Source organism: Amphibalanus amphitrite, unplaced genomic scaffold (assembly GCF_019059575.1).
Source record: "Amphibalanus amphitrite isolate SeventyFive unplaced genomic scaffold, NRLGWU_Aamphi_draft 001649F_arrow, whole genome shotgun sequence".
Lineage (NCBI taxonomy): Eukaryota > Metazoa > Arthropoda > Thecostraca > Balanomorpha > Balanidae > Amphibalanus > Amphibalanus amphitrite.
In genome coordinates this window covers 115590-133938 of record NW_024883142.1, presented here as the reverse complement: position 1 = coordinate 133938, position 18349 = coordinate 115590, and the positions used below count along the sequence as shown (strand labels likewise).

Below are 18349 nucleotides of genomic sequence, written 5' to 3'. Positions count from 1 at the left end.
CTCTCTCTCTCTCTCTCTCTCTCTCTCTCTCTCTCTCTCTCCCCGCTGACCCCTCCCTCACTGACCTCTCTCTCTCTCCCGCTGACCCCCTCACTGACCTCTCTCTCTCTCTCCTCTCTCTCTCTCTCTCTCTCTCTCTCTCTCTCTCTCTCTCTCTCTCTCCTCTCGCTCTTTCTCTCTCTCTCTCCCGCTGCCCTCACCCTCCCCACTGACCTCTCTCCTTCGGCGACCAGCCGTCCGAGCTGGTAGAGTCCAAACAGCGCGTCCCGAGGGCTCTCCCCCGCGACGTCCATCAGAGGTGCCAGCGACGGAGTGAACTCCTCCACCTCCAGATCGGAGCACGTCACGTTAGAGTGCTGCCGGGCGGAGCGGAGGGTCAGGGGAAGTCTAGGGTATTATATATGGACCGGAGCACGTCACGTTAGAGTGGCCGGGCAGAGCGGCCGGTCAGGGGAAGTCTGGGATATTATATATGGACCGGAGCACGTCACGTTAGAGTGCTGCCGGGCGGAGCGGCGGGTCAGGGGAAGTCTAGGATATTATATATGGACCGGAGCACGTCATGTTAGAGTGCTGCGGGCGGAGCGGCGGGTCAGGGGAAGTCTAGGATATTATATATGGACCGGAGCATGTCACGTTAGAGTGCTGCCGGGCGGAGCGGCGGGTCAGGGGAAGTCTAGGATATTATATATGGACCGGAGCACGTCACGTTAGAGTGCTGCCGGGCGGGAGCGGCGGGTCAGGGGAAGTCTAGGATATTATATATGGACCAGAGCACGTGACGTTAGAGTGCTGCCAGGCGGAGCGGCGGGTCAGGGGAAGTCTAGGATATTATATATATGGACCGGAGCATGTCACGTTAGAGTGCTGCCCGGCGGAGCGGCGGGTCAGGGGAAGTCTAGGATATTATATATGGACCGGAGCATGTCACGTTAGAGTGCTGCCGGGCGGAGCGGCGGGTCAGGGGAAGTCTGGGATATTATATATGGACCGGAGCTGCACGTCACGTTAGAGTGCTGCCCGGCGGAGCGGCGGGTCAGGGGAAGTCTAGGATATTATATATGGACCGGAGCACGTCACGTTAGAGTGCTGCCGGGCGGAGCGGCGGGTCAACAGTCAGGGGAAGTGTAACACGGCGGTTTCTCGTGCCCAGGGCGGGGCGCGCCGGTGTTGTTGTCAGCCCTTGCCAGAAGAGATGCTCTGCCGGTCCAGGTGTATTGTTTCACGAGCACAACACAGCGAGATGGTCAGCTACGGTGACCGATGCAGAAACTACGAGACCGATGCAGAAACACGTCCGGCGTGGGTGACGGCCGGGGGTCTTCTCTACACAAGCACGCGGAGCAGATGGTATGCGTCCAGCGGCTGTGGAGCTCGGAGGTCTCCTCGAGCGAGAGAGAACACGTCCTACGCCGATGATGGCTCTAGGTCTTCTACCATTCCCTTTGCCGGGGAGCTCTCGGCTCGGCTCACCCGACCTAGTTCCTACCACATACTAGAATAAAAACTATCCTGCGTGACGGCCCGCTATTGGATTAAAACATTTTCGCTTTGAGACTCGTCTTGTGATTGGTTATTACTATGTCACCGCCCCTCGGCCCTCTGGTAGCTCTCAGAAGACACGTGTCAGATGAGTTGCCAATCGTCACGCGCTGGCACCGTGGTTGAGGGGGGCGTAGCACGATATCGTTCTAAGGAGCGCGTCAGAAGCATTGGTGGACATTAACCAGGTCACTATTCTGCGCGGGCCGGCATGAATGACGGATGGCGGGCGTCAGGCTGGCGCGACTCAGCGGCACCGTCGTGGCGGGCTGGAGACAATGAGTCACACATGGATAAACTATGACGCGTCGTTGGGCCGACCCACAGTGATGCAAATGGGGTTCACGAGTGGCCATAAATACGAAAAAGGCCCAAAATTCAAGTTCACTTAATCGAATAAATCGTAATATGGTCAGTCAGGCAAATGTTTGGGGTGTCTGAAAAAGTATGATTTTAATGTTTTTGTCAAAACCGGCCTCGTGTAGGATTGTCAGAAGTCGAGACATTTTCGATGTCGTAAATTGACTGTCGGGTACTTGAAATTCAAGTGCCGCTAGCGTGCGTTCATGTCATGCAAACTGCAAAAATTATACATGAAAATGATCCCCGAAACCTGCTACTTCTAATGCCACGTCATACAAAGCCGTATCTATTTTGGTATGGCGGTGAACTAACTATTTGTAATCATGTTGCAACCGCAGTTTTTTACCAAAAAGATTTGCTTTCAATTAACTACAGCACTTCACACAGTGTGTGCCCGCTAGTGCACCATATCATAGCATTCCCTAATCATTTCTGAGTCGCATCGTGAAAGAATTAAGGCGCTAGCACAGGGCTGACCGGCGCTACAAAAGTTTTCGTCCGGCACGGTCGGGTGCTGCGGCGCAGCGGGCGGCCCGGGCGGTCGCGCCGCCGCGCCCGGACGCCGCGCGGCGGCACCCACCGCCCAACTGCGCGCCCACTGCGGCACCCGACCGCCCGGACAAAAACCTCTGTAGCGCCGGTTAGCCCTGTGCTAGCGCCTTAATTCTTTCACGATGTGACTCAGAAATGATTAGGGAACGCTATGGTATGGTGGACTAACGGGCACACACTGTGGTGAAAGTTCTGTAGGTGAAACGAAAGCATTTTTTTCTTAGCAAAAAACTGCGATTGCAACATGATGATAAATAGTCAGATTACCACCAAAGCGAATGAGATACGGCTTTTTGTGACCCAGCATTAGAAGCAGAAGGCTTTGGGGATCATTCCCATGCATAATTTTTTCAATTTGTACGAAATGAACGCAAACCAGCGGCGTTTGAACATGCGAGTGTCTGACTGTCATTTTACGACCTAGAAAATGTCACGTCTGTCAAGACAGCCTCAGATTCAGATTCACTTTCAGAATCACATTCGGACCCCCTTCGATTTTCATAAAAACTGGTCCATGGTACAGTTTTGGACGCTGATTCCAATGGTGAAGTCTGTTTTTCGCCACATATTATACTTTGGCCCCTAGAGGCATTCAAAGTTTTTTGGGGCGAAGGGGGACCCCTTAGATTTTCATAAAAACTGTTCCATGGGTACAGTTTTGGACGCTGATTCCAACGGTGAAGTCTGTTTTTCGCCACATATTATACTTTGGCCCCTAGAGGCATTCAAAGTTTTTGGGGGAAGGGGGACCCCTTAGATTTTCATAAAAACTAGTCCATGTGTACAGTTTTGGACGCCGATTCCAATGGTGAAGTCTGTTTTTCGCCACATATTATACTTTGGCCCCTAGAGGCATTCAAAGTTTTTTTGGGGAAGGGGGACCCCTAGATTTTCATAAAAACTGGTCCATGTGTACAGTTTCGGACGCTGATTCCAATGGTGAAGTCTGTTTTTCGCCACATATTATACTTTGGCCCCTAGAGGCATTCAAAGTTTTTTGGGGCGGAGGGGGACCCCCTTAGATTTTCATAAAAATGGTCCATGTGTACAGTTTTGGACGCTGATTCCCATGGTGAAGTCGGTTTTTCGCCACATATTATACTTTGGCCCCTAGAGGCATTCAGATTCACTTTCAGAATCACATTCGGACCCCCTTAGATTTTCATAAAAACTGGTCCATGGGTACAGTTTTGGACGCTGATTCCAATGGTGAAGTCTGTTTTTCGCCACATATTATACTTTGGCCCCTAGAGGCATTCAAAGTTTTTTTTTGGGGCGAAGGGGGACCCCTTAGATTTTCATAAAAACTGGTCCATGGGTACAGTTTTGGACGCTGATTCCAACGGTGAAGTCTGTTTTTCGCCACATATTATACTTTGGCCCCTAGAGGCATTCAAAGTTTTTTGGGGAAGGGGGACCCCCTTAGATTTTCATAAAAACTAGTCCATGTGTACAGTTTTGGACGCCGATTCCAATGGTGAAGTCTGTTTTTCGCCACATATTATACTTTGGCCCTAGAGGCATTCAAAGTTTTTTTGGGGAAGGGGGACCCCCTAGATTTTCATAAAAACTGGTCCATGTGTACAGTTTCGGACGCTGATTCCAATGGTGAAGTCTGTTTTTCGCCACATATTATACTTTGGCCCCTAGAGGCATTCAAAGTTTTTTTGGGCGAAGGGGGACCCCCTTAGATTTTCATAAAAACTGGTCCATGTGTACAGTTTTGGACGCTGATTCCCATGGTGAAGTCTGTTTTTCGCCACATATTATACTTTGGCCCCTAGAGGCATTCAGATTCACTTTCAGAATCACATTCGGACCCCCTTAGATTTTCATAAAAACTGGTCCATGGGTACAGTTTTGGACGCTGATTCCCATGGTGAAGTCTGTTTTTCGCCACATATTATACTTTGGCCCCTAGAGGCATTCAAAGTTTTTTGGGGCGAAGGGGGACCCCCTTAGATTTTCATAAAAACTGGTCCATGTGTACAGTTTTGGACGCTGATTCCAATGGTGAAGTCTGTTTTTCGCCACATATTATACTTTGGCCCCTAGAGGCATTCAAAGTATTTTGGGGGCGAAGGGGGACCCCTTAGATTTTCATAAAAACTGGTCCATGTGTACAGTTTTGGACGCTGATTCCAACGGTGAAGTCTGTTTTTCGCCACATATTATATTTGGCCCCTAGAGGCATTCAAAGTTTTTTTGGAGCGAAGGGGGACCCCCTTAAATTTTCATAAAAACTGGTCCATGTGTACAGTTTCGGACGCTGATTCCAATGGTGAAGTCTGTTTTTCGCCACATATTATACTTTGGCCCCTAGAGGCATTCAGATTCACTTTCAGAATCACATTCGGACCCCTTAGATTTTCATAAAAACTGGTCCATGGGTACAGTTTTGGACGCTGATTCCAATGGTGAAGTCTGTTTTTCGCCACATATTATACTTTGGCCCCTAGAGGCATTCAAAGTTTTTTTTGGGCGAAGGGGGACCCCCTTAGATTTTCATAAAAACTGGTCCATGTGTACAGTTTTGGACGCTGATTCCAACGGTGAAGTCTGTTTTTCGCCACATATTAACTTTGGCACCTAGAGGCATTCAAAGTTTTTTTGGGGGAAGGGGGACCCCCTTAGATTTTCATAAAAACTGGTCCATGTGTACAGTTTTTGACGCTGATTCCAATGGTGAAGTGTTTTTCGCCACATATTATACTTTGGCCCTAGAGGCATTCAAAGTTTTTTTGGAGCGAAGGGGGACCCCTTAGATTTCATAAAAACTGGTCCATGGGTACAGTTTTAGACGCTGATTCCAATGGTGAAGTCTTTTTTCGCCACATATTATACTTTGGCCCTAGAGGCATTCAAAGTTTTTTGGGGCGAAGGGGACCCCCTTAGATTTTCATTAAAACTGGTCCATGGTTACAGTCATGGGTACAGTTTGGACGCTGATTCCAACGGTGAAGTCTGTTTTTCGCCACATTATACTTTCGCCCCTAGAGGAATTCAAAGTTTTTTTTGGGTTTTTATAAAAAATCTAAGGGGGTCCCCTTCCCAAAAAACTTTGAATGCCTCTAGGGGCCAAAGTATAATATGTGGCGAAAAAACAGACTTCACCATTGGAATCAGCGTCCAAAACTGTACCCATGGACCAAATTTTATGAAAATCTAAGGGGGTCCCCTTCCCTTAAAAAACTTTGGATTCCTCTAGGGGCCAAAGTATAATATGTGGCGAAGAACAGACTTCACCATTGGAATCAGCGTCCAAAACTGTACCCATGGACCAGTTTTTATGAAAATCTAAGGGGGTCCCTTCCCCTTAAAAAACTTGGATGCCTCTAGGGACCAAATTATTATATGTGGCGAAAAAACAGACTTCACCATTGGAATCAGCGTCCGAAACTGTACACATGGACCAGTTTTTATGAAAATCTAAGGGGGTCCCCTTCCCCAAAACAACTTTGAATGTCTCTAGGGGCCAAAGTGTAATATGTGGCGAAAAACAGACTTCACCATTGGAATCAGCGTCCAAAACTGTACCCATGGACCAGTTTTTATGAAAATCTAAGGGGGTCCCCTTTCCCCAAAAAAACTTTGAATGCCTCTAGGGGCCAAAGTATAATATGTGGCGAAAAACAGACTTCACCATTGGAATCAGCGTCCAAAACTGTACACATGGACCAGTTTTATGAAAATCTAAGGGGGTCCCCCTTCCCTAAAAAACTTGGAATGCCTCTAGGGGCCAAAGTATAATATGTGGCGAAAAACAGACTTCACCATTGGAATCAGCGTCCGAAACTGTACACATGGACCAGTTTTTATGAAAATCTAAGGGGGTCCCCCTTCCCCCCAAATAAAACTTTGAATGCCTCTAGGGGCCAAAGTATAATATGTGGCGAAGAACAGACTTCACCATTGGAATCAGCGCCCAAAACTGTACCCATGGACCAGTTTTTATGAAAATCTAAGGGGGTCCGAATGTGATTCTGAAAGTGAATCTGAATCTGAGGCTGTCTTGACAGACGTGAAAATGTCACGACTTCTGACGATTATACACGAGGCCGGTTTTGACAAAAACATGAAAACCATGTGATTTCAGATGCCCAAAACATTTGTATACTCGGCCATATCGCAATTAACTCGATTTGGTAAACTTGACTTTTGGGTATTTATGGCCACTCGTGAACCCCATTTGCATCACTGTGCGACCGCGGGGTCAGCTGCGGTGAGCTGAGTGCGGGCGGAGAGCGGTAAAGGTAATAAGCGTTGAAAATGCGAAATTGAATTATAGCCACCACGCAGGTATAACTAGACTACGAACTAATTGCGAATAACTAACGCACACTTTATCACCTCCCCCACCCATGGCAAGAGCTTTGGCTAGGACAAAGCAGAGGCCGACGCCTGAAGGGCGAAGGACACAGCGGTGGAGACACACGCAGAACACAAACACATCCGCGACAAGAACACGACACAGGGGGGGAGGGCGGGAATTTGCCGGATGAACGCATTGAACGTCACTAGCGCACTCGCTGCGGTCCACGAAAACGGTTATCGTAGTCCATGACGTCAGTCATTTCGGCGGTGACCCGGATCGTGGGCCGTCGAGTCAACTGGTGACCCGGATTGCTGGTGCGCGGGGGCACTTCGCTTGGTTGTGCACGTCTGCGCTCGGTAAGGAACACTGAATCATACGGTGATTCGGATAGTTCCTCGGTCCATTGTGATGCAGGCTCGGCGCCGTGCATACACAAACACTCGCACGCACACTGGGGAAAGAGGAACAAAGAGACCTCACGCCTGGCCATACGTGGCCCGTCACGGCATATCCGTTGTGGCACTACAGGGTGTCCCATAAGTTCGTTCTCACTTAAATTTTACGTTTTTAGGCTCTCTTGCTTAAAGGCACGCTGAAATTGGTTCGTTACTGAGCTTACGTGGTTGCCATGGCTGGTAGAAATATGCTCCACAGTAACTAATTTCTGTAGACAAAATAGTTTTTGCTAGAGAGCCGTTTCCTACACAGACGACTAACGCCGCAACATAGAGGTCTCCAATACGGGTACGTCTCGGTATTTAGTCAGCACGTGACCATTCGCGACGATTAAGGGTGATTGAGGCCTACCAGTCTGTAGACAATGTCCATCGCTAACTGGACGCACAGTCAGCAAGTGACACCGATGATTTATCGGGAGTCAATCATTGCAAGTTTATCCTCTTTTTGTCAGCTCTCAGGAGTGAGCCATGTGGCCAAAACTGTGTGGCGCCAAAGTGGCCATCAAAAAGGTCAAAGGGTTAGAAAGTTGGTAAGCAGACTTTTCAGGATGGATTACCAGCTGTCTAAAAGTGTTCTTTCGGGATACATAGCTCAAGATGACTTAAGCTTTGCTTACCGGATGGCTCAAAACAGTCAAAAACGTCTTAAAATGGCCAAACATGAGTTTCGTTATGCCTGAGGCTAAAAAAACTAAAGGGCTGAGGACATCAACCAGGTCATCTGGACTAACTAGTCCACGTTCGAGACGAAACACCCGTCCAAACCGGAAAACAACCCCATAAGGGCGAAGGAGGAGGCCTCCGTTTCGTCCCGTTATGTTCCTATGCGAAAGGCCAAGGTCACGGTATTGTGGGTTTATAGGCGTCCAGACGCTGACCAGGTTGCGATTGGTGTCCCAGAAACAGCTTTGGGAAGCATAATACTTTCCCAAGAATATCTAGGAGGAGTTTCAACCCTCAAGCTGAACTCGAACCGCGAGTATGAACACATTTATAGAGGAGAAAATGGCATCCGGAGGTCGTAGGCCCATCTTCAGGCAAAACAGTGCATCAGTGCACAGGTCAAGCAAAGCTTAAAAGCGGTGCAAGGAGACTGTGACAGGCGTTTGTGGCAAGACCACATGCCAGGCACTTCATCGGATCAAAATTTCATAAAAATTTGTTGGTTGTGCTGAAAATTAGGCTCGTCGAAGCGTAGCGCTGTTCCAGCCTCGAGGAGCTCACGGCGCATGTCAAGTCAGTCTGCGTTAACTTTAAGCCTGCTATGCAGCCAAACATGCCGGTTGGCATGCCGCAGCATGTGTTCATGTGTTTGCCTATTAAATGGGGAGCACATTGAGGGGTCACAAATATATCAAAACGCAATGTACTCTGTTTCACATGCAAATATAATGTGAGAACGAACTTATGGGACACCCTGTAGACTGAGCGCTGAGTGATGCCGGTGCATCGTTTACAGTTACCACGTGCCGACTCTGCTAGCGGGCCGAGCACAATGTGACACTCGTCAAGTTATGGCTGGCTCGTGATAGTCTTGAGAAGTGGAAGCTGGGAGGACCAAGGGAGGAACGGTTTGTAGTCAGGCAGCGAGAGCAGTAGTGGTTAGCGCAAAAGCATAGTAGCAGTCAAGGATATGGCCTTTAGTAATCATAGGCGTGTTCGTTATTATCAGCAGCAGCATTCATTCTCAAAAACATCCATCCACAATGCATCCGTTGTGACACCTATGGTCCCAATCACAACGACCAATGCATCGTAGTGGCTCCTACGGTCTCCACCACAACGACCGTTTATTACATCAGGCTAGGGAAAGCCAATCAGTAAAAAAAAAAACTAAGGCTGGAGACTTCCACACGCGGGTAAGTCGCGTGTAAGTGGTTTGCGGGTAAGTTGGCGTTTATCTCGCGTTTAAGTCGGCGGGTAACTTTGCCCGGTGACTTCCATCTGCGGGTAAATAGTTTGTTCGCTAAGTTAGCGAACGAACTTACACGCGAGCCACCCCATGTATTAAGTTCGCGGGTATCTTTTCGGTGGTGCTTTTTTTGGTCCTTAGGGGGTTTTAAAAGTTTATTTCTGTGCAAATTTTATGTGCAAGTGATAGACAATAGTGCAATCATCTAGTTCTGGCTTTTTCAGCCAGTTCGGCCTAGCCGTTCGGCTGCTAAGATTAGACGAATTTGAGGTCACCTTTTCATAGTACTGAGGCCAGTTTTACCAACAGAAAAATAGCCGCCTGGCGGAATTTTTCGCCTAAAGGCCGATTCACATACGGATCGAGAGCGGTAAAGCCCTATCTGCTGACGTGCTTATCGCGTTTACACTCCGTTATATGTGAAACGGTCTTTAGGCAAAAAATTCCGCCAGGCGGCTATTTTTCTGTTGGTTAAACTGGCCTCTGTGCTTGTTGAGGGGTTACAAATTACGTATTTCATCACTGCAAGTATCCAGATGTTTTCGTCAAGTCATACATGAGTAATCAGAGCAATATTTGAGTTGACAGAATTGAGGATGTAGGACTCCAATTTTCAAATACGGAGGTATTAGTCTATTTCCATCGCACCTATCTCCTTGCCACCAGCTGCTATTTCGTAATCTTCGGGATAGTGAGATGGGATTCGTATCGCATCCGAAATAACGTGATCGTCGAGCCAGCCGGCTAGTGTCGGGCCCCTGTCGTCGCACTTCGCGTTACGTGTCAGTGGGGCGAGGACCAGCTCAGTGGAAGCAATACGAGTGTCCGGTCAACAACCATGGACAGGAAGAAGAGGAGCAGAAATTTCAGTAGTAGAGACATGCATTTGTTAGCCGATGTAATGAAGACTGAAGTAAAAGTCATCGAAAATAAGCGACACGATGGAAGGAGTAATGAAGAACGAAAACGGTCTTGGAAGAACATTGTTACAGCCTGTAATGCAAGGTCAGAAGAAAAATGGGACTAGAAACAGCTGACACAGCTCTGGAGAGATATGAAAAGGACGGCCAAAAAGAACCATTAGCGGTTTAAATGGCAGCAAATGGGCACTGGTGGTGGACCGGATCCTGCGCCGTTGGAACGTCAGCCACCCCCGCGACACGCACATATTAAACTGATCACTCGGTGATAATCGTCCTTTGTGTGGCATTGAATTGGACACCGACGACTCCTCACCGGTGAAGTGACGGGGCGGGGGTGGGGACGGGGGTGACGGAGACGAACCGACGAGGGCAGACGAGTAATCTGAGATACGGCTGTTGCAAGATCATGCATTAGACTGGCGGTCGGCCATACAGAGTGAAATAACACAAGGTGATTAGCATTATTAATGCTGATTGGCACGGCTTCAAACGCTGTTCTGGTTAGGTTAATGCATCACCACATCCCATTGTTACGGCTGTACTCATTGCATGTGTAAAAACGCTGATTGGGGGCCACCGGTCCCATTAATAACGGAATTACGCACTTGTTCATTGGACCAGCTGATCGCCGCATCCCGATCAGCTGATCGGCCGATCAGCTGATCGGGAAGCCCTTTAAACTGGCGTGTAAGTCGGCATTTAAATATTTACACGCGTGTAGCTACCCACCAGTTAACCGCGGATGGAAGTCCCCGGGTAAAAGTTGGTGGGCAGCTACACGCGTGTAAGGAAGTTAGCCACCAAAATAAACGCGAGTTAACCGCAAACTGGAAGTCTCCAGCCTAAGTATTCGGAAGCTTCCGGTAACAATCCGATGAGTCACCTCAGTCATGGTGCTACATCACGGCAAATGGCTGTTGAACGTCAACGTCATTTGGATTGCTAGCTAAACTGCCAGACAATCTGTTCCAGATTGCACCTTCGTCTCTCGATTGCAGGGCACTCATAAAAAAATAGACATTTGTATCTTCTATTACGCAGCTCTGGTGTACGTTCCGTCGTACACAACCCTTCGAGAGGCTCGAGACCTCAGACCTAATCGTGCAGCCTCTGTGGCAGCGATAACGCCCATGCTCTCCACTGTCCGGTAACTGCGGTGAGATACTGTGGTGTCACCTATTGCTGCTGAAGGGTTCTGAAAATTTGCAGTGCACCTGTCTAATACGTTTGTTGGCTTTACTCAGAAAAGCAGACCAACATCAGTTACCTTACGCGACTTGACCGCGCTCGGCCATCAATTAATATATGTTCCTCTCTTAGGTAAATGCCGACCTAAAGAGAGACTCTTGCAACCTCATAAGGGCTTCTCTAAACATCGTAATCCTGTTTCAGGCGTAGTCATCAACTGCACTAATTCCGTCATCCGTGTGCTTTTCGGAGTACCTAATCACACGAATCTGAGTTTCTCAAGATCTGGGTATTTAGGGTCCGGTTGAGTGGGCGCTTGATTGACGCGTCGCTGTTGGGTTTCGTAATCCTTTCGTCCAAGATAAGTGTCTCTTTCGTTAATGATTGATAATAGCTCTAGGCGTTCGGCTCGTTCACTAGAACTTAGATCGAAGAGGTCGGCTTTGTTTATTTCTGCGCGCCATAAGTCTAGTTTGTCGCCAAATGGGTTTATTCTTAATAACTCTCGGTCCTTTGCTGGCTGGCGTTGGGGAACACTGGTATTTTTCCTTGTTACCTTCACCGAGGATTTGGAGGATTCAGAACCAGGAGCATGCAGGCGGGACGAGTTGGATTGAGCCATGATTGACGCGATTGAGAGCCAAAAATACAAAATCATAAAGTGAACCATTTACGTTACGCTGATCTTTTAGTTTGCAAAAGTAAAATTAAAATCCAGTGCCACTCGGGAGATGTCGAGACGTACCTTTGTTGGCGTCACCGAAGATGGCTCGTTCACTCCGTTAACTATCACTCTCACTATACGCGCCGGGCGGACTGTTTCGATTACGCGCGAGAGAGTCTGGTTGTAGCGCTGGGTGTGGAGCGCCTTTGAAGTCACTCGATGAAGATGCCTCGAAGAAGAGCGTCAGTTGACCTCTCTGATGACGTCAGTTGACCTCGTTGGAGAGCGCGAGTTGAACTCTCTTTCCTGTTAAACTTTGTCTCGATGACGAGAGACGGTCGGTTGGAGTTATCAGCGGCTTAGATCGAGCGCTGGTTGAGATGGCTGCCGTATACTCGGGCAAATTGGGGCCTGACTGGTACAGTTCGACTTCAGAGCCCTTTATGACTGGTACTTGTACGGGTACTTGTACCTTGAGCTGGCACTGATTAAGATAAACGGTGCCGAGCTTTGGCGTACTCACTTTTGGAGCGCTATTGTTCAGCGGCTCACAGTGAAGTGTCGGCAGATGTAGTAGCCGTGAGAGCTGGCTGGTAGCAGCTGGAGCGCAGCAGCGTTGTATAGATGCTCGTCAGCGGCAGAGTTGGTCAGCGACAGAGTTCGTCAGCGACAGAGTTCGGACTGAAGAGTCGGCGCACGAAGAAGGAGATGGAAGTGAGAAGACGGCTTCTTCGGCAGGTTCGATCCGACGTCAGCGGCACCAATGTAACACGGCGGTTTCTCGTGCCCAGGGCGGGGCGCGCCGGTGTTGTTGTCAGCCCTTGCCAGAAGAGATGCTCTGCCGGTCCAGGTGTATTGTTTCACGAGCACAACACAGCGAGATGACCCTCCGAGCCCTGCCGGGCACTACTCCGTACATGTTTGCGGACGACACCTCCACACTGTGCTCGGGTAACACGATTGAAGTCGCGCGGGAGCGGGCACAACGAGCGGCCGATACCCTGGTCAAGTGGGCCCGGGAGAACAAGATGGAGGTGGCGGGCCAGAAAACCCAGCTTCTAGTTCTGTCTCAGAGCCACCGGGACGCCGTCGGTTGCCGCATCCGTGTGGCGGGCCAGACGGTGGAAGGAGGCCCTGAACTGAAGTTACTCGGCGTAACGCTGGACAGGACTCTGGGGTTCGGCCCCCACTGCAGGAACCTCCGCCGCCGCGTCCGCCCTCGCATCTCTCAACTACGACGAATCACCGGTCGCAGCTGGGGCCTGGAGGAGAGACAACTCCGAGCCGTCGCCAACGGCTACGTTAGGGGAGCCATCGAACATGCGGCGGCCGCCTGGATGCCGGCGGCCGCCAGGACTAACATTGAAGTTCTGGAACGCGAGATGCGTGCCGCGGCCCGAGTCATAACGGGCTGCATCGGGTCGGCCCCCATCCATGGAGTAATGGCCGAAGCCGGCGTGGCCCCGGTCGCGGCGCGCCGCACAGCACTGGCGGCGAGGATGCTGACGAAGGCCATGGCACTGCCCGAGGAGGACCCGCTACACCGACTGGCCGTGGCGGACCCACCGCGGCGCCTCAAGACCGTCTGCGGATGGCGCCAGTTGGGTCGGGAGGTGTGGCGGACCCTTGGAGTGGAGCCACCGGTGGAGCCGTTGCTCCCCGTGCGCCCCCCGCCCTGGCAACCGACCGGCACGATCAGCTTTAACCTGGACATAGGAGCGGGGCTCCCAGCCGGAACTGCCGCCTCCACGAAGAAGGAAGCCGCCCTACACCACCTGGCGTCCCTGACCCAATGTGCGACCTGGGTGTGGACCGACGGGTCGGCGACTGGAGGCGTTCTCTGTGGAGGGGCCGGCGCGCTGGTCGTCCACGCCGATGATGACCGCACTGAGCTGAAAAGGCCCGCAGGAGCGCTCTGTTCCAGCTTCAGGGCGGAGATGCTGGCCATCGCAATGACCCTGGAACATCTGGCGACACACCCTCGTGACGACACATTGCCAATAATAATCTGTACCGACTCACAGTCTGCCCTGGCTGCACTGAGAGAGGGGCCTTCGGCCCAGAGGACGGTCCAGGGGGCGGAGATATGGAGCCGCCTGCTGGAAATCGCCACACCGGACCGCCACGTGACGCTGCAGTGGGTCCCATCGCATTGTGGGATCCCAGGCAACGAGGCGGCGGACGTGCTGGCGGGGGAGGCGGCGGCGCTGGATCAAGAAATCGCCTCCATCGACGTCAACACCGTCTACAAGGCTGCGGCCCGTCTAGCCAGGGACCAGGCGGCCAGGGACAGACCGTCATACCCAGACCCGACACGCAGAGCGGCGACCGGCTGGTACCGGGAGCTGATGGGTACGAGATACCCGCCCCCGGTCTCCGGCCTGGATCGGCGGACAGCCATCGATGTCCACCAGATCCGGACTGGCCACTGGAGTGGATCGACCCAGTTCCTGCACTCCATCGGCCGGAGCCCCTCAGCCGCCTGCGCCCAATGCCGGGACCTGCTATGCGAGGCCGCCCGGTGCCCGCTGTGCGGCGAAGAGGCGGACACCCCCCGGCACATCCTGCTCACGTGCCCGGGCCTGATGGGTGTTCGCCTCAAAATCCCGGCCGTAGGGAACATCCTACCAACACCCGACGAGGTCTGGCGCAGTGACGTGGTGGCGGCCCTGGTGGCCGCCTTCAGGGCCCTCCAGAGCCGATGAGGCTACGCCGCGGGGCCACCCGCGGCCGGAGGGAAAATCAACAACATCAACAGATGGTCAGCTACGGTGTCGGTCGAGACCGATGCAGAAACACGTCCGGCGTGGGTGACGGCCGGGGGTCTTCTCTACACAAGCACGCGGAGCAGATGGTATGCGTCCAGCGGCTGTGGAGCTCGGAGGTCTCCTCGAGCGAGAGAGAACACGTCCTACGCCGATGATGGCTCTAGGTCTTCTACCATTCCCTTTGCCGGGGAGCTCTCGGCTCGGCTCACCCCGACCTAGTTCCTACCACATACTAGAGTATAAAACTATCCTGCGTGACGGCCCGCTATTGGATTAAAACATTTTCGCTTTGAGACTCGTCTTGTGATTGGTTATTACTATGTCACCGCCCCTCGGCCCTCTGGTAGCTCTCAGAAGACACGTGTCAGATGAGTTGCCAATCGTCACGCGCTGGCACCGTGGTTGAGGGGGGCGTAGCACGATATCGTTCTAAGAAGCGCGTCAGAAGCATTGGTGGACATTAACCAGGTCACTATTCTGCGCGGGCCGGCATGAATGACGGATGGCGGGCGTCAGGCTGGCGCGACTCAGCGGCACCGTCGTGGCGGGCTGGAGACAATGAGTCACACATGGATAAACTATGACGCGTCGTTGGGCCGACCGCGGGGTCAGCTGCGGTGAGCTGAGTGCGGGCGGAGAGCAGTAAAGGTAATAAGCGTTGAAAATGCGAAATTGAATTATAGCCACCACGCAGGTATAACTAGACTACGAACTAATTGCGAATAACTAACGCACACTTTACAGAAGTCTAGGATATTATATATGGACCGGAGCACGTCACGTGAGAGTGCTGCCGGGCGGAGCGGCGGGTCAGGGGTCAGGGAAAGTCTGGGATATTATATATGGACCGGAGCACGTCACGTTAGAGTGCTGCCGGGCGGAGCGGCGGATCAACAGTCTGAGTCACTTTGGGGCTACTGGATTTTGCGCCGGCAGCATTACGGTAATAAAACGAATGGGTTGTCATAAACAACTAGACATGAGAACTCATGGGAGTAGACAGAATAGAAAACGTGAAAACAGTACGAGCAAAGCCCATAGAAGTTGACCGGAACGACGCAACAAAACATGTCCCCAGATAAATAGAACCTGGGTTGACACGTCACCCGGCAGCAGGAAGCGGACGGTGGTAGCCGGAGCGATGTAGCCGAGGTAGCGTGTCCGATTCGGTTCGAGATACGAACAGGCTAAGAGAATGTGAGCGACTGGAGAGGTAAGGCACAATTAATTCATGTGGGCTGTCCACTCACCTCGTCCTTGGTGGTGTCGTAGTGGAGCAGTATCTCTGCGTTGGCGTCTTCACTGACGGCGCGCACCCTCCAGCGGGTGACGGTGACACCCTCCTCGGCGGAGACCAGATGGAAGCTGACCTCCTCCAGCTGCAGACCCGTCAGCTCGGCAGACAGCTGCGCCAGACGCTGCTCGGCGGCCAGCGCGCGCGCCTCCACCGGCGCCGGCTCACTGGGGTGGCGGGAGAGGACAGCGAGGGTCACTACCAGCCAGCGCGCGCCTCCACCGGCGCCGGCTCACTGCCGGGGCGGCGGGAGAGGACAGCGAGGGTCACTACCAGCCAGCCCGCGGTCCCCCAGGCGCCGGCTCACTGCCGGGGCGGCGGGAGAGGGCAGAGAGGGTCACTACCGCAGAAGGGTCGGATGGTGAGGGTCACTGCGGCCAGAGCTCGGCTCCCCAGGCACCGGCTCATGACTGGGGTGGCAAGAGAGGACAGCGAGGGTCACTACCGCAGAGGAATTGGACGCTGAGGGCGCCACACCAGTGTACAATAAGTATGGTCATATGATCACCAGCGATGCAGCTGCAGTCTCCATAGATAAACAGATTTTTTTAAACAATGAGCGACCAGCCATGGTCCCACTTTTGAGAGGCTGATATCTCAGTATCTACTTGGCAAATTAATTTCTGAGCTTTGTTGTAGGATAACTTCATCTTGTCTACCCATTATTTGCCTATTCACAATGCATGCTACTTGTGAGTAATCACCACTGCATACCTTTGCCACTTGCAAAATGATTATTGTAAGTTTTGTTCCTGTTTTGTGTTTTACAGATGGGGTGCTGCACCTGCAGCTTCAACCTCTAAAATTCAGCCAATTAAACCTTTTACACATATCATGAGCACATCCAGCTGATGACTTTCAACTTGCACTATCATTCTGTAGGTACTTGAAGCCAAAATAGACAAAAATGACATGAAAGGCTGCATGGGGAGAATGTACTCCTTTTAATCAATTTTGTCCTTAATCATTTATGTTGTCAGCCACTGATCACTTAGTTACAATATGAACCTGAAGTCCTGAACCATACATAAAATATGGCCAGCTATGGATAATCTCAACCACAGTCAGCAATGTTTCTGGTGATAAAAGTGTCCTCGGAACAGGCCATCCACTGATTACAGCCGACCCACCCTGAGCGTTTTGTCATCTCCAGCTTCATGGCCCTGATGTCCATGTTGAGCAGTTTCTGCTCCTTGATCAGCTGCTCCTTCTCCTCCTGCAGCGCCAGGAACTGCGCCTCGCTGAGCAGGTCCTCAGCACCTGCTGTGGCCATTTCTGCAGAAATAAAAAACAGCAATGGAAATATCAAAACACTATGCATAAATTATAAAATATAAGCAACAAAGGTCATGGGAAAAATGACATTGACAGTCATAATCATCAATTAACTGTGCTTTCTTAACTGATAATTTGAAGTGCCATCCACAAACAATGTTGACAGTTTCAGGCTTGAGGCGAGCTTCAAGTGTAACAGCCGTCTTTATTTCTACGGCTACACCTTACCTTACCTTACCAATACAGAATTTTGGTAAGGTAAGGTCACAACACAACACAACAGTCAACTACATAGTTTGAGCAGAAAAATGGGTAGAAAAATGTATATAGCTGCTAGGATCACATGACATTGACTTAACTTTAATCTCTAATACATTTAATCCCTATACATTTAATACTTTTAATCTGTAATACATGATACATTGATATTGAATGTTTTTCATACTGTTCATACTGTTTTCATACCAATACTGTTGTGTTGAGTGTAAAGTGGGGCTATTTGACAGTATTTAAAATCACTATAAAATGGAGGTCGTTTGATTTTGGCGTGATATTTTTGCTCAGGGAGGTGTGGAATCGAGCAGTAAATCGCCTGAGCAAAAATTAAGCATAAATTTCAAATTATTTTTATTTTATAACAATTTTAAATGCTGTCTCAAATAGCCCCACCTTATGGTAACAGAATGTCGACACCAAGGTATATAAAATCACTGGTCGACAGGTCACATACCTATAACCTATTTACAGATATTTTATAGATCTTTTAGCTTATCAGTATTCCGTATTTTTTCTTTTTCTTTCCATTCGTTGCCGTTACGCACGGTATCGTTGCGAAAGATTGACTGCGTCGCAAACGCCGCTTATTTTAGAAATGGCGCAAAATTTGGTAGCAGATATGGCACCAAAGTAGGTAGTAAATAACTTCAAAACAGATCACGTTGTTGAAGGTATTTTCGCTACCTTGCCACAACGGATCTATGGACTAAATTATTACTCCGATCCTCCTCAGCACACAGTCATATGTGAATCCTGTCCGGTCTGGCAGTGTTCAGCTTTGCACGTGGCCCACCAACTGTCAGCACGCTGGGCTGCTGG

General features: G+C 50.6%; 1 protein-coding gene across 1 annotated transcript; it reads right to left on the bottom strand.

Annotated features, from left to right (window-relative positions):
• Positions 1-200: 200 nt before the first annotated feature.
• Positions 201-18145, bottom strand: LOC122374374 (the record flags this gene model as incomplete). Its single annotated transcript, XM_043353081.1, has 4 exons — positions 17985-18145; positions 17110-17254; positions 15936-16146; positions 201-356 (listed from the first exon to the last, which is right to left on the bottom strand). Coding segments are annotated over exons 2-4 (510 nt in total), but the record flags the coding sequence as incomplete, so codon positions are not given.
• Positions 18146-18349: the final 204 nt, after the last annotated feature.